Raw genomic sequence first — 20,006 nt, 5'->3', positions numbered from 1 at the left:
AGAAGCAAAGCTTGGAATTGAAATAATTTTAAAAAACTCTCGTGACCTTCACACCATCTTCTTTCTCCCTCCTTTCACTTCTCCACCATTGCACATCTCTCTCTCTCTCTCTCTCTACTATTTTTCTCTCTCTGGTACCGATCTTTCTTCTAAGTAAAGCACCATTTCCACCATATAGTCCAAATCCTTCTTATGCCTTTCATTATTTCGGAGTTTCTTTAAGCTGTCAACACCATTTTTGCTTAGGTAAACCAAGCCAAAAAAAGAAAAGAAAACAAATACCCAGATGTTTTTAGGTCGTTTTATCTGAGTTACAGCTAATATTGTGCTGTTTTGTCAACTGGGTTTTAGCATTTCTAGTTTATTTATCATTTTCTGTTTTTTTTTTTTTTTCGATCTACTCCACTGTGTTATGCACTTTTTGTCTTTTTCCCCCAATGTGTACTCTACTGTAACAATTTTGTGCTTGTGATTTCATGGATCTTGGTGGGTGTAATTTTATTAGGTTATTGTTTATAGTAGATAAAAATGTTGGTCATTTCATTTGGTGGAGCTTGCTTCCTACTTATCTAATTCTTTTGAGTTTTTTTTTTTTAGCTTTTTTGTAGCATATGGTGCAATGTTGATTGTATTTTTGTGATTCTGTTGCAACTTTTTTCTGGCCAATGTTGATTTGGTTTCGTACTTTTGTTTGACTATTTGTTGAAATTGGCATCTTTTTATGTTTTTTTGGGTTTTCTTTGATTTCCAGTAGTAATCATGGTGTTGTTAAATTAGTTAGGTAACTGGTGGAGTTATTGAAGATAAACGTTTAATTGAGGAGTTGGAGAGTCTATCTGAGAGTGTTGTATACAGTGGAGACTGTAATTTTGTAATATGACTTCTGATATGCCACCAGTTAGTATGAGGTCAAGCAGGTCTTCTTTTGGCTCAAGTAATGGATATGAAACGCCGTCTCATTATTCGTTTCCGACCTCAAATGGGGATGATTATGATAGTGATGGTTCCAATTTCGCTCCTCCGTAAGTTTGTTTTTTCATTTTTATCATTAGATTTTGGTCTTATTTCACACTTTAATGAAAATGGGTAGTGTTATATAGGGCTGTGTCTCATAACTTACAATTGCGTTTTGCCTTACGTAATGTGCAGCACTCCAAATACCCTGTCATCAGTCCTTTCACCCGAACTAGCTGGTGCGATACCGTATATTGATAGATTCCAGGTGAGACATGACTTTCCAGAAAATAAGAGTCATTTTAGTATGTATGCACTCAACAAAGATTGGTATGATTTTTATTTCTTTTCTGAATTCTGTTAAGAATGACATGATGGACCTCAATTATGCTTTCGTTCTACTTTAGTGAAGTAATATAGATTCTTTGCGGTTATAGGTTGAGGGTTTTTTGAAGTCTATGCAAAAGCAGATTCACTCGGCTGGCAAGCGTGGGTTCTTCATGAAAAAATCTGTTGGGCCCCAAGTTCGAGAAAAGTTTACATTTGAGGATATGCTGTGTTTCCAGAGGGTGAGATTAAGCTATTTAGCACTTTACACTTTTGAAAATGTATCTTTGGCCCTTGCACACTAAACAAACAAGTTGCATCCTCACAGGAACCTATTCCAACATCAATTTTGAAAATAAATGGTGATCTCGTTAGCAGGGCAGTTAAGTTATTTCAGTCCATTCTGAAGTATATGGGTATTGATTCCTATGATAGAGTGGCTCCAATCAGATTGGATGAGCGGATTGAGCTTGTTGGCAAGCTATTTAAGCAGGCCTTGAAGCGGTCTGAGCTCCGGGATGAAATATTTGCACAAATTTCAAAACAAACAAGGAATAATCCAGAGAGGTACTTTGACCATCAAGTTTATTGATTGAAAATGGGAAGCTGATATTCTCTTCTTTCTGTTGATTCTTTTGCTTTTTAACTTGACCATGTTCCTCACATGCTTGTTTCGTATATACAGGCATTCCTTGATTAAAGCATGGGAGCTTATGTACTTGTGTGCATCTTGTATGCCTCCTAGCAAAGAAATTGGTGGATACTTGTCAGAATATATTCATACTGTAGCACATGGAACTAATACTGATTCCGAGGTTCAAGTTTTTGCTATCAATACTCTAAATGCACTGAAATGTTCTATTAAGGCTGGACCTAGGACCACCATACCTGGTCGTGAGGAGATTGAAGCTCAGTTAACTGGTAAAAAGCTTACTACAATAGTGTTTTTCTTGGATGAAACCTTTGAGGAAATTACATATGACATGGCCACCACTGTTGCTGATGCTATTGAGGTATCACTGAATTTCTATATAGTTTACATACAATCAGCTTCTATTTTTGATAAATTTGACGCTAACCTTTGAGTTATGCAGCAAGAGATACACATGGAATTTATAATTTGGTAGGACTAACAAGAGTTAGGACATCCTTGTTTTTATTCTTCACTCTTTGATCAAGAGCTAATGGCCTTGTCTTACTCAGCATGAACTTTACCTGATAGTTGGAAAATCTCTATTTATATGTGGACAATGTAGGGTTCACTAGTTACTCTTTGGTATTCAAGTATAATGCAAAAAATTGCATGATAAAAAGTGGGATAAATGTAACTTCTTGGTTATTTTATATGTGATATAACTTTCCTTTGTTCATGAAAGCGAACACTGCTCTGAAGATACAATAAGAGGGAGGTGAAAATGTCAATGTGTGCAGGAGGGAGTAAGATAATGCTGCATCTCCAAATGTATTCTTAAATGAAACATCTTACTCTTCCTAGTAAAATAATTTGCATAAATATAGTTATTCTTGAGCAAATGTAATTGATAGATGATATATAGTTTAAGAATGTAATGGCAAGCCTTCATTTAGAGTAGCTTAAATAGTTTGGACTTACACACCCCAAAACCTTAAGGCAATATTTGAGTAGCCTAGGCCATTCTAAACAGTTTGCACTTAGATAACCACGTGGGACATGTTTTTTAACACTATAATTTGCATTGGCAGTTTTAGTCTCTTTTCTCTTCCCGTCTTCTTTCTTCAATTCCTTATATGATTTCTTTATCAATCTTTGCTTCCTTCCAACTTGCATCTCATGTCCATTCTGAATCTGTTATTTATTGGCTGACTTTTAATCAATCAAATGGATAGCTTCTTATAGTCTGTTCTGAAACCGTAACTTTTATGCTATCTTTCTGTTACTTCTTTTTCTTTTTTCTTTCTTAGACTCATTTTTGTAAGACTCAATAATTTTAAAGTTTTGACTTACGTATACATGGATTGGTCTTCTCTAACTCTAATTTCAGAAAGGGGTATAAGATCATTTTACATGGTTTATTATTGCTTTTTTAATTTGACAGTCTTGCCTTAAGAAGTCCTCTTTAAGCATTCTTATTTTCTTGGTAAACAAATATATTTAACATTGGATATGAGGATGATGTTTTCCTTTCATAATTTTTGTGTGACATACTTTCTCTTTCAGGAGGTTGCAGGGATAATCAAATTGTCTGCTCATGCTAGCTTCAGTTTGTTTGAGTGCCGTAAGGCTGTTACTGGTTCTAAATCACCAGACCTTGGAAATGGTACTTATTCCTTTCCACATTATAAATCTTTTAGGGTAAAATATTCTGCATTTTAAACATGTATATTTTCTGTAGAGGAGTACATTGGTTTGGATGAAAATAAGTATATTGGAGATCTACTGGCGGACTTTAAGGCATCTAAAGATAGAAGTAAAGGGGAGATTTTGCATTGTAAATTGATTTTCAAGAAAAAGTTGTTTCGGGAGTCAGATGAAGCTGTTACAGAGCCAATGTTCATGCAATTATCTTATGTTCAAGTATGTTAGTTTGCTTATAGTTAATTGAGCTATGTTAAATGTTTTAAGTTCATTGGTATACCTTCAAATCAAAATTGATTCTGCTTTGTAATAATATTTGTTCTGTTCACAGTTACAACATGATTACATAATGGGCAATTATCCTGTTGGCAAGGATGATGCTGCACAGATGTCAGCTTTGCAGATCCTGGTTGACATTGGATATGTGGATGGTCCTGAATCTTGCACGTCAGTGTTTTTTTTTTTAGATCTTTTGTTCGTTTCAAATTACGCCACATACTTTTCTTCCAAATTTGACTTGTCTCCTGTTTCTTATTCCTTTTTACTAGTACTTTCCCTTTCAATGGCTGAATATGTTGAAGTGCTTATGCCTTTCCTATATGCTAAGTTATTTAGTTGTTTATTATAGTGACTGGACGTCTCTGCTGGAGCGATTTCTGCCTAGACAAATTGCGATGACACGGGCAAAGAGGGAATGGGAATTGGATATCCTTTCTCGTTACCAATTGATGGTAAGAGCTTTATTCTGGGTCTTCTTGGTCAATGAATCATGTTCTAAGAAATTGAATAGGGGTTCTTTTATCGACTTTTTCCTTAGTGATGTTTTTTGAATGCAACTATGTGTGTTTTCATTCATAATAAAAGGTGTTCTTCAATCAATACAACAAGAAGCACGGCTCAGTCCATAACCAAGTTGGATCAGCTGTATGAATCCGTGCTATTCCATTAATCTCATTTCGTCACCCCACACTTGTTCTCCAATCAATATTACATTATCTATGTTTCCTGCATTTCACAAAGCCATTTTTTGTGAGCAGGAAAAGATAACTACCAGCAGTTCTTGACTCTTGTCTCTGAGTTACTTTTCAACCATTCATTTTCTGCTATTTGTTTCTTTTTTCTTTTCATGGTGGCTAGTTTTACCTTTCCCTTTATTTGTTTGAAATTCTACTAATCAGTATGATTTATGTTTAAATCACTTGGGTTATAGTTTATCCATGAATTGCCTGTGTTTTTGAACTGCTACTAACATAAGGTTCCTTCTTTTAATCTCTCTAGGAAAATCTGACAAAAGATGACGCCAAACAACAATTTTTGCGGATCCTGAGGACACTCCCTTATGGGAATTCAGTTTTCTTTGCTGTTCGAAAGATTGATGATCCTATTGGACTTTTGCCTGGGAAAATCATATTGGGCATTAATAAGCGTGGGGTAAGATATAAATGTATATTGTTGCTCAACTATTAGATGTATATTTACTTTAGGCATGATTTCTTTTTCTCCACAGGTTCATTTTTTCCGTCCAGTTCCAAAGGAATATTTGCATTCAGCTGAGCTTAGGGACATAATGCAATTTGGTAGCAGCAACACTGCTGTGTTCTTTAAGATGAGAGTTGCTGGTGTCTTGCATATATTTCAGTTTGAAACGAAACAGGTGCAAAATGTTTCTATTACCTATGAACATGCTTAAGTTATGTGTTCTTTGATTGTCGTTGAATCTGACTCCGTATTTTGCGTGGTTTGACATCTCCATCCTATGTAGGGAGAAGAAATTTGTGTTGCTCTGCAAACACATATTAATGATGTGATGTTACGCCGCTACTCTAAAGCCCGCTCTTCGGCTAATAGTTCTGTTAATGGAGATGTTCCAAATAATCTCAAAACTGCAAACACCGATATTAATGAAAGACGCATTCAGGATTTGTCTAGAGCTCTTGAGGAATCTCAGAAGAAAGTCAATGATGTGAGTGATATTTGTTGTTATAGAAGAAACTCTTATGGTTTATGCAAAGTTAGAATTGAAATGCTTAACGTATAAGGTATATGCTGCTTGCTAATATGAAAACAGGAACTGTTCTTTTATGTTAAACTAAATTGACTTGCAATATCAGAGTATATTTACCATCTCCTTCTATCAGTTGTTTCCCCAGCGAAATGTACATGACACCTGTTTTCTCTACCCATTATGCATGGAAACTATCTTTCAGTTACAATAGGCAAATACAATGAAATGTATTTAGGCACACATTTGCTTCGAGCTCACGTTCTTTTGTATTGATAAGCAGTTGCTGGAAGATTTACATGAAAGGCAAAAACAAGAATCAGAGATGCAAGAAGAATTGGACCACTTAAAAGATAACTTGAGTTTCGAGAAGCAAAATTTAGCAGCGGCTGCTTATGATTGTGATAAATTCAGATCTTTATGTGATGAAAAAGATGCAGAGCTTCAGGTGTTTGTTTAATGTGCTTAATTTGATTTATTGAGATGACAATCATTTCACTGTATTAGTCCATTCTCTACAGGCCGTCCTAACGGAGAAACGAAACTTAGAAATGCGGCTTTCGAAGTTAAGTTCTCAAGGTTTAGAGAAAAATATTACAAAAGAGTTGGTTGAAGCAAATAACCAGGTAGAGTTATGATTTGTGTTTGGCCTTAGTTCTCTGTACAAATCAGTCGGTAACCTATAAAACAGAAACTTATGTGGCTTTCACTTGCAGGTCTTACAGAAAATCCAACAAGAGTTGAAAGCTCGTACCATGGAGTTGCGTACCGCAGAAGAAACAAAGAGGAGGCTTTTGAGTGAAAAAGCATCACTTGAAGAAAAAATCACAGGGCTAGAGAAGAAGAAATCAAGTGAGGTATGTTGCCTCATGTCTTTGTGTTTAGCATGCATTCTGTATTTATATTGATAAGTTTATTTGACTGCACTGATATTTTGGAGGACAGATGGAAAACCTTCAGAAAGATTTTGAAAAAGAATGCAAAGGGCTGAGACTCCAAGTCACTGAACTTCAAAGGAAACTGGAAGAGGCCAAACATGACTTGATTGGTGCACAATCAGGTCTTGCAGCTAAAGACAAGGAGCTAGAAATGTTACAGAATAATTTGAAGGAGCTTGAAGAGCTGAGAGAAATGAAAGAGGTGAATATCTTGTACTATTATTCACATCTATGCTTCAATCCTTAATTTCCATTGGTTCTGTATTATGAGGATTCTTCATTTAGTTACCAGTTTTACACTGGCAGTACATTTACAAGACTCTACCTTTCAATATGCTCGGAACCAGCAGTGCGGGCAAGCTCACATATGGAGTTTATACTAGATATTTGTGTCATAATAGATGCTCCATTTATTATATGATGTATCAAAAAATCATGTTTTTATTTTTAATTTGACAACTACTCACTCAGGATATTGATCGGAAAAACGCACAAACTGCTGCCATCTTAAAAATGCAAGGGGCTCAATTGGCAGAAATGGAAGCACTTTACCGAGAGGAACAAGTTCTGAGGAAAAAGTATTTCAACATAATAGAGGGTAAAACTACCGGCCTTTCTTTATTTTCGTGCCACTGTCAGTTTTTCAATTTTATTTGCTATTTGTATTTGGAGAGTAATGTTATGAACCTTACTCATGTCTCAGATATGAAAGGCAAGATCAGAGTCTACTGTAGATTAAGACCACTTTGTGAAAAGGAAATTACAGCAAAGCAAACAAATGCCATCAGAAGTGTTGATGAGTTTACTGTTGAACATTTATGGAAAGATGATAAAGCCAAACAGCACATGTATGATCGTGTCTTTGATGGAAATGCCACCCAAGATGATGTGTTCGAAGATACTAAGGCAAGAAAAAAGTGATTTCCTCTCTTTTAGAATTCTGCTAGGATCTAATCTTATGCATATTGTCTATCAGCTTCTAAATTTGACATGTTGGTTCAGTATTTGGTGCAATCAGCTGTTGATGGATATAATGTTTGCATATTTGCATATGGACAAACTGGATCTGGCAAAACATTCACAATCTATGGATCTGATAGTAATCCAGGACTGACACCAAGAGCTATGTCTCAACTTTTTAGAATTATGAAACGAGATAGTAATAAGTTCTCTTTCTCTTTAAAGGTAAACTCTTCCGATTCTTTAAAAAGTTATCATAGGTTTTTATTCAGGCTTTAAAATATTAAGTTAGTACACAAATTATGCTTCAAATTACTTTACCTTATAAAAAAGGTATATTAATTATGCGTCAACTTTCTAAATTTTCGCTTCCTCAATGAACCATTTAGTTACAAAAATTGTTAGACTGAGTATTTGAATATGGACTTCGTGAAGGCTCTTTGTAAACTAGTGATTGTTTGTAAACTTGTTCAGGCGTACATGGTCGAGTTATATCAGGATACATTGGTGGATCTTTTATTGCCAAAGCAGGCAAAGCGCTTGAAGTTGGATATAAAAAAAGATTCAAAGGTGTGATTGTTTTTTATAGCTCCTCAAATTATCAATAATTCTTTTGCAGTTATCCTCATTTTGCCCAAGCTTGAATAAGCTTATGCCTTATGTTTATCTTTTATGTTGGCTGTAACAATTAGCAAAATTTGTCACAAACAGGGTATGGTTTCTGTGGAGAATGTTACAGTGGTGTCTATTTCAACATACGAGGAGCTTAGGACAATTATCCAAAGAGGATCTGAACAGCGTCATACGACTGGAACCTTGATGAATGAGCAGAGTTCTAGATCTCATCTTATTGTTTCAGTTATTATTGAGAGTACCAATCTTCAAACTCAGGCAATTGCCAGAGGAAAGGTAAGGTGCATCACACCCTTCTGCTTTCTTGCAACAATTTGAACTTGTGCGGCTTATATGATGTTTTATCTTAGGGTATTTCAAACTGCATGTAGACAGAAGATTGTTATACCGTATACGTCACTTGCTTTTCCTTGGTTTGATAAGGAAGCTTTTCCGTATCGTGGTAGTTTGATGGAGTAGCTCAAATTTTATTTCTTAGCATCTTTAGGTTATTTACGTAGACCCTTGTAACTTTGCCCGTAAGTGTAATATGTTCATGAACTTTACCAATATGGAATCACCAAAAGTTTTGCTTTGTATTCTTTAGCTTCTGCTTTATTCTTTTCTCTATGTCTGCAGCTGAGTTTTGTGGATCTTGCTGGCTCAGAAAGAATTAAAAAGTCTGGCTCAGCTGGCAATCAATTAAAAGAAGCTCAAAGTATTAACAAGTCACTGTCAGCACTTGGTGATGTTATAAGTGCATTATCTTCAGGAAATCAACACATTCCTTATCGAAATCACAAGCTAACTATGTTGATGAGCGACTCATTGGGTGGAAATGCTAAAACCCTGATGTTTGTAAACATCTCTCCAGCAGAATCAAACTTGGATGAGACTCATAATTCCTTGACGTATGTTCTTATTTGTGCATTTATGTTCTTTATAGTTTCATATCTTGATTGTGTTATTCGTGAAGCGCTCTCTTTTAAGCCTTATATGATCATACGATGGAGCCAACTTTTAAGCAAGGGTAAACTTATGTGGAAATTTGGTTTCCATGCTTCACAGGTATGCATCAAGAGTCCGTTCTATTGTAAATGATCCCAGCAAAAATGTTTCCTCTAAGGAAGTCGCTCGTTTAAAGAAGCTAGTTGCATATTGGAAGGAACAAGCTGGTAGAAAGGGGGATGATGAGGAATTGGAGGAAATCCAAGATGAACGACCAACTAAAGACAAGACTGATGGTCGTTATTCAATGTAAAGCATCTAAAAATTGAACGCAAGGAATGAAAATCAAGTTGAGAATCTTGTTTAGCTGTCTCAAAAGTTTGAGGGGGAATAGTGAACAATTGAACTTCTTGTTCAGCTGGTTCGTACTGGTACTGGTACTGGTTGAGATTTTCCTTCCCAGAATTTTGTTGTTTGATTGGGTGGCTTAAAGTATTTAGCTTAGGGAGTCCTCAATCCTCATGTTGTATAGACTATATGTGTATATTATACTTAACAATCAAATCCATGGTTACTTCATTCTTTCTCCCCAATTTTCTTCTTCTTTTTTTTTTTTTGGACGTTGAAATCCTTGTTATTGTTTGATAATTAGGCAAAGCTGCCCTTTTTACCAATTGTATTAATCCAAGTAATTAGGCAAAGCAGCTCTACTTACCAGATATCAATATGTACTCCAACACTAAAGAATTGATTTTTGTATCTTGCATTTTCTTTTTGGAACCATAAAAGAAATTTCAGCAGAATGGTTCCGTCTGGCTAATGCTTAATGTACTTGGACGTTTTCCTCTACAAAGCTGATAAAAATTTCCCCTAAATGGGGGTTAGCTGAATAAGAAATCACTTCAATTTTATTTGTATTGTCATCTATAAAAGCAAAGTTAGATAATTCAGTTGTAATTATAAACTTTCTTATAAAGAAAATGAGCAAAAACTTATTCATGTCCTGATCCTTGTCTCGCCAAACATATATATACATATATATGTAAGTTTGCTGTGAGGTATAAGTTTTAATAATAATGTAGGATTATTTTATCCCATGTTTGGTTGGAGATATTAGTTAGTCAAGAGATTATTTATTCCGTCATTTATGCTTTAGTGATGGTATAAATTATCCGATGATAACTAATTCTGAAATTAATTATCCCGGGATAACTTCGAACCTTAAGAAATAAGGCCTTCTTCTTTAACCAAATCCCTCACCATTTTGCCTAAATACATAATTACTTCCAACCTCATTTATGAGATTATATTGCATACATTGTTATTGTAGTAAAAGGCTCATAATTTTGCAAGGAATTGACGTTTAGACATCTAGAGTGATCATAAGGTCAACAATAGTAAGTACTCCCTAATAATGAAAACAGATAATCGACTTTCTTTTCTTTTTTTTTCATAGCAGTATTTGTTTTTGAAGACTACAAACACTTCAATCATGAGATGATGATCTTAAGGTATAAATAAAAATATCATAATCAAAATCTTTCCCAACTAAATACTCACTCAACATGCATATAAAAGGAATACAATAGATAATTCAACAACAATGAATATAATTATTTTTTTTCCTTTTTACGGTAAAGGGATAGAATAGTTTGAAATCAAATCCTCGCCAACGTGGTGTGTAAAAATTTAGGCAGTCTTTCGATTGATTACCTCAATTACAATATTTTTTTTCCCTACAAAGAGTGATGTGATGTGATGTGTGTTTCAACTTTCAAGTGTGTCCTGTTTGTCCGACCATCCTGCGGAGTGGCCGAATTTGTGTTCCCTCTCAAATTCAACGCATCCAAATTCTTCACGTCACTTTACTAGGTTCATTTATTATAAATAAAACTTCCAAAACAAGTAACACTAAAACTCCAATTCTTTTCAAAAAATACAAGAAATGGAGACTTCAAATTCAGTGCCAGTAATCGATTTACAAGACTTTCCAAGGCAATTATCTAAGTTGATTTGGGCATGTGAAGAGTGGGGTTGCTTTAGAATTTTGAACCATGATGATATTGTACCAGTTTCACTTATGGCTGAGATGAAGGAAGTGGTTAGGACATTGTTTGATCTTCCAATTGAAATCAAGAAATGTAACAAGGATGTTATTGCTGGATCTGGGTACATGGCTCCTAGTGAAAAGAATCCACTTTATGAAGCTTTGGGTCTTTATGACATGTCTTCTCCTACAGATGTAGATGCCTTTTGTACTCAATTGGATGCTTCCCCACACCAAAGGTTGGTTTGTTTCGTTTTTTGACTGGTTTACTGCTCTCCCCCTTTTAATTTGTATGCCTGATTTTGGGTTCTGGGGAGGGAGAAAAATGAGTCAAAAGAACCTCCAAGTTTCCAATTAAGAAAAGGGAATCTAAGTGGGTCCTGCAAATTTATTAAAAAAAATTAAGTCTTTTGAACAACTGCCGCAATTGTTGGGCATCTTTGATAGTTGTGGAACAGCTTCGTAAAGTTGTCGAACAACTACAAAGTTGTTCTACCACTAGGATAAGTTGTTTGAACAGAAAAACTTTATAAAAGAAAAAACAAAAAAAAATTGTTTCTCCCACCTAATTTAAAAATCTCCAAGGACTCCCACTTAATTAGACAATTTGGGAGTCCTTTTTAATCCAAAGTCCCCTGGGGAGGGTAGTGGAGGGGTTGTTTCCAATAGACACGAAAATAATTGGAGTAAAGAAACCAAGCAATCTGAAAAAAGGAACAATAACTACAACAAATAATACAATAATCGAAATATAAGGAACAATTAATCGTAACAAAAAGAAGAAATAAGTAATAATACGACTACTAGTATGGAATGATAAGCAAGGCAACACTTAACCACCTACTAACCTTCTATCCTTATCAGTTTCCTCCATAAGCTCCTATCTAAGGCCATCTTCTAGGTAAGTCAAAGCAGCGCCATGCCATGTCATGTCACGTCATGTCTTGTCTAATCACCCCTCTTCTGTCATTTGAGTATTGTTTCAAAATGTTAGTGCGAGAAAATCTGGCTGCGTCCTCCATAAACACCTTGTCTTTTAGCTGGTTTATGCACGAAGGGGACAATGCAAGTTCACCAAAGCTGATCTGCTCGTTAATCCAATTTTAAAAGGTTACGCGTCTTAAAGATGGAAACAGTTTTAAGAACCTTTTCAGCAAGGTGTTATCAAAATTATGTAGTTGAGTCAACTGCAAACCCCTTTCAACTTTTTATCCATCTTTGTGATTTTGTGTATTTCCTTTTCCAAACCACAAATTTAAAAAGCTCGTGTTTATGTCAACATGAACAAACTTCAGCTTAATCTCTGCATGACATATAACTAGAAAATGAGAAAGAGGAAAAGAGAACCTACTATATGAACTGCTTGTTACTACTACTTTCATCAACAGCTTGAATGAATAACTAAGATTGTAGGCTTATGTGATTCCTTGTTTCTTAAAAGGTTAGTGGAAATAAAGATAAGTTGGAACTTTTGAATGAGGAAAGAAAGAAATGAAAAGCACGCAATTCATAAATAGTCTAAAAAATGACAAAGAGAGAAAAGTAGAAGCAGAAGAACACAGAAGCCTTCCCAAAACGATCATCTTCAAGAGACAAATTTTGTCACGATGTGATCGGTCAATCATATGCTTCCCCTATATAGGTTTAGTGGTTTTTCGTTCTTATTGTGTCAATTCAAACTTAACTAGAAGGTGTGGGAGAAAAGCAATCTGTGGCATGGAAGGGTGAAATGCCTTCATCCATATTCCAGAATCTTGACTTTTGTTTACATATCATAAGATCTGACGACCAATTTGAACTAAGAGAGTTCCATTTTATAGGCAATGCAGAGCCAACATAACATCTTCATGCAGTCACAGCAAATTTTAGTACTTTTTCTACCTTTATTCTATCCAAAAAGAAGTGCTTCTTACATGCTGGAGTGGATTCATAAAGAAAATTAAGAATAATGCGGACCATTTTGTGTAAACTATATGTACATTTCATATTGAAGCGATCTCAAAAGACTGCTCTACTAGAATGCTTAGAAGTTTGATTCCTATTGTGAACAGAGAGACAATCATGAAGTATGCTGCAGCTATTCATGGACTAACGATGGACATCGTGCAAAAAATGGGTGAAGGGTTGGGACTGTCAAATGTTTCCTTCGAGGATTGGCCTTGTCAGTTTAGGATTAACAAGTACCACTTCACACCAGAAGCTGTAGGTTCCTATGGGGTTCAGATACATACAGACTCCGGATTCCTTACTATTCTGCAGGATGATGAAAGCGTTGGTGGTCTTGAGGTCATGAAGAAATCTGGTGAATTTGTAGCAGTTGATCCCTGGCCAAACACCCTCCTTGTGAATCTTGGAGACATAGGCACGGTAACTATGCTTCTACTCTGCCTAGTTCATTTTCAAGATTTGACATGTTCCAAAAATTGTATGCTATCTGTCAAAAAATAAATAAATCTCATGCTAGCCTCTGGCGGAGCCTGTTTAGCAGGAGTTTAGATAGTTCCTACTCCCATGCCCCTTCTAAGATTGAGAAAAACAAACTGGATAATCATGGTCGCCTTTTGTTATGTGAAGGTATGGAGCAATGGAAGATTTTACACTGTTAAGCATAGAGTGATATGCAAGGAAGCAAAAATACGGGTGTCTATTGCTTCATTTCTCTTGGGACCAAGGGACACACCAGTAGAACCACCAACTGAGCTGGTAGATGCTGAACACCCCCGTGTCTATGTTCCTTTCACTTTCAATGATTATAGAAAGCTCCGGTTATCAACAAAGTTGCAAGCGGGGGAAGCTCTTGATCTTATGCGCACTAACTTGTAAAACTTTGGCAAGCATCTCATGGTCTCCTTTATATTGATTTAGGCTAATGAACTTGAAAGGAGGAAAGAAGAAATTAATCTGTGCGATTCATCTATTGTCAGCTATCTTATACAAGAATAGCCCATATATCCTTATCCAAAAATATACGAATAGCCTATATAATGGCATAGTATGCCTAGTCTAATTTATGCATATCAATCATCATCTGAGCATCTATGATCCATCTTGTGCTCTTTTGTTATCTAATGTTTTTTAAAGAACTGAACAAGTCTTATCTTTGATTACAGTTTGAGATCTTGGGATTCTTTAAGTTGTATGAAGTAGTACCATTGTCATCCCAAAGTGTTTCGACCTAGAACCCACATATGGTAGAGATTAAGATTTGGGGTTCAGAATTTGTCAAATACATGGGTTAAAGGTAGTCACAAGTGAGAGGATATCTGCTACCAATTAGGTGTCGTCGTATTAGCCCTCAGTGAAGTAAGTGACATCTTCCTATAATTTCTAACCAGAATTGTATCTACACAGATTGTTTTTAGTACACACAACAATGTCTTAAGTTGTTATGTATCAAGATTGTGAAGACATGTTATTGTTGTAGCTGCATGAAGCATTTAAAGAGGCAACATGGTATCCCCAACAACATGAACTTAATGTTAGTATTATGCAAATAAGTTTAGCGCTTGATCTTTACTCAACTTAACAATTTTGTTTGTTCAGAACCTTGCAATTGGTTTCAAATGTTAGTTACAACTTGTTTTAAAATCATTCCAAGATTATCAATATGTTTAATAAAGATCAACACTAAATATGACAAAATGCAACACTAATGAGTTACATGAATGTACATGGGCTGCTCTGATCTTTTCATCCTGCCCCATCAACAAATTGAGAAGAGAAAAAAACATCAAACAAAAAGTAAAAAACTGAAGGAAATTTTTAACCTCCTCCCCAGAATATATAATTACAGGAAATTTAAGAAAAAATAGGTGGTCAAAAAAATCAATTTTCCTTTTGGTCATGATAGTTGTTTACCACCAAAATAACTAGACCAAGGAGTGGTCTGCATATGGGCTCTCCCTGCTTTGGTAGTCAAGACTCCATCCTGAATTAAAATGAGAAGTTGTGATGGATGTTGTGTCCACAACACTTGAGTCTATGTCAATTGGCACCATTGAGGGCCATACAAATGCTGGCTTGAATGGTGGAACTTCTGGTGCTGGTGCTGATCCTGATATAATCTGAAGTATGGCCTGTGTTTTAGGCCTGTCAGTAGCTATTGGATGTGAACAAGCCAAACCAAGTAGAAGAAGTTTCCTTGCTTCATCAGCAACATAGACATCTCCAAGCCTTTGATCAACAGCTTCCAAGATACGTCCATCGCGATGCAAGTACCAAACCCAATCAACAAAGAACTGAAAGCCATTAATCTTGGTTCCAGGTCTCTGTCCACATACAACTTCCAACAACACTGCCCCGAATGCGTACACGTCAGATTGCTGTGTGGCTTTTCCGGTGTGGAAACACTCTGGTGCAATGTATCCCATTGTGCCAAGCACACCTTCTGCCTCGGCATAGGAGGTCCTTTCATTGTCAAGGGCTCGTGCAAGGCCAAAATCCCCAAGGCGCGCATTGAACTTGGAGTCGAGCATGATGTTACTTGCCTTCAGATCGCGATGGACCACCCTCTGCTCGTACTCATTGTGCAGGTAGTGCAATGCTGAGGCAACACCTTGCACAATCTTGTAGCGGACGTGCCAACTGAGCGGCTCTTTATCTGGCCCAGAAAAGAGGTGCATATCTAAGCTGCCATTAGGCATGTATTCATATACAAGCAGTAACTTTCCATTCTTGTGACACCATCCTGTTACCATAACATGTAATTAGAAGATGCTTATGTTCGTTATATGGTTTTTTATTATCAATAAAAATAATTTAATGTGATACTAATAAAACCCAGATGGTCAACTAACTTGATTTTATAGTTTACAAAATGAAGTCCCCATCCTTATCTCTTTGTAGGGTCAGATGACAAAGGAAGTAGGTAGTTTGAAGATGAATGTACACTAAAATATGAAATTAATGTAATTTTCAGTGGATTTAATTTACCATCATTCTATTAACATCCAAAACTTGTCTCAATCATTGACAATGAATGAAATGGAATTTGGCCAAGAAGGAAGCTTCCTCATTTTTTGACATATATGGCACAGAAAATTGGTTTGACTAATGGCTGCTTACGGGCATATTCCATGGTCAGCCAAGGATGATCATCGTCTTCTTTTTGTTTCTCTCTTAAGCAAATCAAAATGAAGGGCTTTAAGATAGGACCTTGGTCTTCTAATTAAATTGGAGGGACCATAGCAATAAGTTGGTTCTTGGTCAAAACTTTTAAGGCATTCCATTTATTTTTCTTACTTCCATGATATATTCTTGGCTCAAAATGTTACTTTTCAAATGGAAGGAATCATCTATTAAGACATATACCGCCCAGGGGTGTTAACTAGAGGTCTCAATTTCAAGCTTTAAGAATTGAGAAACTACTGATCGGTAGCGCTTCTTAGTTTGGTGGACCGTATCAACAAGAATCCAGTTAGTTAGACGGGTGAATTTCAGTTTCCGCTAAAAGAAACCTAGCCTTAAGAAACTTTGACAAATCCTTGGGTTGACTCATGAATTCAAAGAAGGAAAAAGAGGTTAATTAAAGGACAGAGAAATCTGCTTGTCAGAAGATGATCCGACTTAGTAAATTCCTAGCATGCTAAATGTCAGAGTAGAAAGACTAGTCCCATGTCAAAAATACACCAAATTAGTTGAATAAGCATTTAAGATCATGGATCAACAACGATATACTCAGTGAAATCCCACAAGTAGGGTCTAGGGAAGGTAGAATGTATGCAGATATGAGAGGCTGTTTTAGAGGACCCTCGGCTCAAGTACAATATATTAAAGTATGAGAAAAGGAACACAACTGTGAAGATAACAAAGCAACTTATAGGGAACAGTAACAACCACAGAATAGTGTAATAACCCAAACACAATAAATAATAGATGATGATAGAAATCAAAACAAGACATCGAAAAGCAAGACAATACTCCATACTTACTATCCTTCTACCATAATACACTACTTCCACACCCTCCTCTCTAAGTGGAAAGTTACTAGAAAAAGAAAAGCATAAAAAGATAAGGCATGTGTTCACGCGGTTAATGAGTCTATTATTACATAGCAGTACTAAAGTTGATGTCCCACCAATCTTTGCTTTAAGTTATGTCAGTAACTTCAACAAGGTTTTTGGAACCATTCTCTCAAGTCACATCAATTTTAAAATTTGGAACAAACGAACAATTTCTGTTTCTGATTGCTAAAATGAATGAATTTGGCTCCTCTCCATTATCCTCGTCGCACTGCCTAATTATGGCAGGGGCGGAGCAAGAATTCTAAAAGGAGAATTCAAACAAATGCAACCAAAAGGAATTCAACATTCTATGTACGTCGCCAAAAAAAAAAAAAAAAACTAATCTTTACCCTATTTGCACAGTTTACTTTCCAATGAGACTATTGGAGATGGGGCCTTACTTGAGACTCAAATTTTTAGCTACAATCTGTGTGTGCACAAAATTCTTGCAGTACCATTTTCCCTGACTGCTATGAAGATCCAAACAGAACAGGCAGAACATAACTCAAACAATACTAACCTAAGTTTTTAATTAAAAGAAAGACTTACCAAGCAATTTAACAAGATGTTTATGTCTGAGACGATTAATAATGGTAAGCTCAGCCAAGAAATCATCTTGGCCTTTGATGCTTTCCCTAGAAAACCACTTGACTGCAATATCTTTATTATCCCCACCAGCTAAAACTCCTCTGTAAACAACTCCATAACCCCCTTGTCCAAGCTTATTCTTTTCATCAAAATTGTTAGTAGCTTTCTTCAAGGCCTTAAACTCAAACTCTTGTGGGGTTCCAGGCAAACTCTTGAGTGCACCCAATATGTTTGACTGGGACCTATCAATCCTTTTCTTGTGGTAATACCACCCCAAATATGCTGCCCCAAGAAGCAATAACACCAGTACTGGAACCCCAACCCCTAAAACAACCTTCAACCAAGGATGTTTTTTATCTGGGAAATACTCAACTGTCAAGTTCCATCTCAACACGCAGTTGAGTTGGTAATTGCTCCCAGTTGATGCAGAAAACCCAAAATATGATTCTTGATTTACATGGTCTTTTAAATCAAGATTATACGTTAAGATGGGGCTGTTTGGCCTAGGTGGGGTAGACCCATTCTTCTGTGCTTGTTCAGCAATATACACATCGAGAACCTTTTTGATGCCATCATATTGTACCCAAACATTATAGAATCTTGCACCAATAGGAGCAAGTTCTATACCATGGGATGTTAAAGATTCAGTCTTTACAGATCTAACACTGTGGATATCAATACCTATATGATTATCATCAGGGTCAAACCCCTGCTTATAAGTATCAAGCTCAACAGCAATAACTTTGTTGCTAGTTTTGCCATCAGTAGTAGCATTTGTCAACCCCAAATACTGCCCCTGACTACTAAGTGGCTTCTCCAAATCTGGAGAAATCAGGAATGCTAAACCTTCAGCAGCTGTTTCATTCTTTGGCCTGTAAATGTTAACGAGAAAAGAAGAGTTGAAAGATGCCACCCTTGTTTTATTGTCAGAAACATCACCATCCCATAGCTTAAATGGCTGCTTAAAAAGGATTCTTCCTGAGTTATTGTAGAGGTTGAAGTCAGCTGATGCAGAGTCTGGAGTCACCTGCAGAGCAAAGTTGCTTATTGTTGCAGGCTTTTCAACTTCAAAGATGTTAAAGAATGTTTCATCAAAAGACGCATACTCTCTATTGAAATGTTCCAGTTTTTGTGCTTCAAGTTTGAGCTGTAGACAGCAGAAAAAGATGAAAATGGTGAGTGTTTTTGCTGTCAACAATCCCATTTCATCGGCAAGGGGAAGTAGATTTGGTGATGGACAGAAAGACAGGAGGAGAAGGGAATCAAGTGAGCAAGAAACTTTGAAGCACGTTGGGGTTGTCTTACTTTTATGTAGATGCAAATAAAATAATTGATCAAAAAGAAGATATTATTATTTATATATAATTAATTGTAGACAGTGCTAAAAAAGTTTGAATATGTTTTTTGGTTTGGTATCACACTCTTTCATACCATTTGCTTAGAACTTGCCTATTCTCTGACTCATTACTCCTTCTTCTTCGAGTTAGGTTTTGTTAAACGGAGCCAGAAATTTTATTAATGAATATCAAAATATAAAAATGTTGACTCAGCTTTAACATATTATATTTAAATAAGACAAAAATTTTAATCTAACTAAATACTATAGTTTTTTTTTGACAAAAAATATCAATTGACACCCCTTAACATAAGATGGCTGTGCCAACAATTGGATTATTTGATCCTCAATGTTTGGATTATTTTTGTTTTATCTACTAGCTTTAAATTGTTGAAATGAAATAGATTCACCGTTGGATTGCCAAAAAAAAACACACACGATTATTGCTATCTTCTTTCCTTTTTAGGCATTTGTGGTAAAATATTTATTTTAGTCATTGTTTGTTAAGGGGTATATAATGTCTAAAATAGATAAATAAAAGTGAACTGAGTGAGTAATATCTTTTTAGTTTTTTAACATAATATTCGGAACCTACAGTTTTTGTTTGGTAATAATTACATTTGATAAAAATAACAAGTACATGCTACCCTATATTTAAAATTTATTGATTGTGTAACATAATATTTTTACATGGGTAAAATATTGTTTGTGTATACAATATATATATTTAAATCATGTCATTTTTCTTGTGCATTTATTTATGTTATCTTATATTATTTGCATGAGTATTTTAAGAAATTAAGAGGAGTGGAGATAAACTTTGGGTTGTACATCACATGCCCTCCCAAGTCAGCATCTTTCTAGTTGAATTAAAGAAATTTGTGGGGGCCTTCTGGTCTTTCAATCACCTTATTATATTTGATAGTATAATATAATATTCGACCCACTTGAACAAAT

The 20,006-nt window shown here is 35.7% G+C and overlaps 3 protein-coding genes across 6 annotated transcripts; 2 read left to right on the top strand and 1 right to left on the bottom strand.

Annotated features, from left to right (window-relative positions):
* LOC107858879 (kinesin-like protein KIN-14E) lies at positions 1-9,669 on the top strand. Of its 4 annotated transcripts, none has more exons than XM_016703682.2 (24): positions 1-246; positions 782-1,022; positions 1,150-1,222; positions 1,392-1,523; positions 1,610-1,848; positions 1,967-2,294; positions 3,479-3,578; positions 3,654-3,835; positions 3,948-4,063; positions 4,245-4,347; positions 4,895-5,047; positions 5,124-5,270; positions 5,379-5,579; positions 5,902-6,066; positions 6,140-6,244; positions 6,335-6,475; positions 6,564-6,758; positions 7,028-7,154; positions 7,260-7,462; positions 7,559-7,741; positions 7,991-8,086; positions 8,228-8,425; positions 8,768-9,039; positions 9,197-9,669. In XM_016703682.2, the coding sequence occupies exons 2-24, from the start codon at positions 877-879 to the stop codon at positions 9,387-9,389; spliced, it is 3,798 nt and encodes a 1,265-aa protein (XP_016559168.1). In that variant the 5' UTR covers positions 1-246; positions 782-876; the 3' UTR covers positions 9,390-9,669. The 4 variants fall into 4 exon arrangements, with proteins under 4 accessions (XP_016559168.1, XP_016559167.1, XP_047262543.1 ...); XM_016703681.2 differs by having other exon boundaries at positions 778-1,022; XM_047406587.1 differs by having other exon boundaries at positions 19-134; positions 778-1,022.
* Positions 9,670-10,662: 993 nt separating this feature from the next.
* Positions 10,663-14,206, top strand: LOC107858878 (2-oxoglutarate-dependent dioxygenase DAO). The gene is made up of 3 exons (XM_016703680.2): positions 10,663-11,362; positions 13,175-13,490; positions 13,698-14,206. The coding sequence occupies exons 1-3, from the start codon at positions 11,022-11,024 to the stop codon at positions 13,944-13,946; spliced, it is 906 nt and encodes a 301-aa protein (XP_016559166.1). The 5' UTR covers positions 10,663-11,021; the 3' UTR covers positions 13,947-14,206.
* Positions 14,207-14,731: 525 nt separating this feature from the next.
* Positions 14,732-19,213, bottom strand: LOC107858877 (probable L-type lectin-domain containing receptor kinase S.5). The gene is made up of 2 exons (XM_016703679.2): positions 17,675-19,213; positions 14,732-15,810 (listed from the first exon to the last, which is right to left on the bottom strand). Exons 1-2 carry the CDS (start codon positions 18,915-18,917, stop codon positions 14,993-14,995), a joined length of 2,061 nt encoding a protein of 686 aa, XP_016559165.1. The 5' UTR covers positions 18,918-19,213; the 3' UTR covers positions 14,732-14,992.
* Between the last annotated feature and the right edge of the window lie 793 nt (positions 19,214-20,006).

Source organism: Capsicum annuum, chromosome 2 (assembly GCF_002878395.1).
Source record: "Capsicum annuum cultivar UCD-10X-F1 chromosome 2, UCD10Xv1.1, whole genome shotgun sequence".
Taxonomy (NCBI): Eukaryota; Viridiplantae; Streptophyta; class Magnoliopsida; order Solanales; family Solanaceae; genus Capsicum; species Capsicum annuum.
This window is presented reverse-complemented; position numbering and strand designations above follow the sequence as displayed.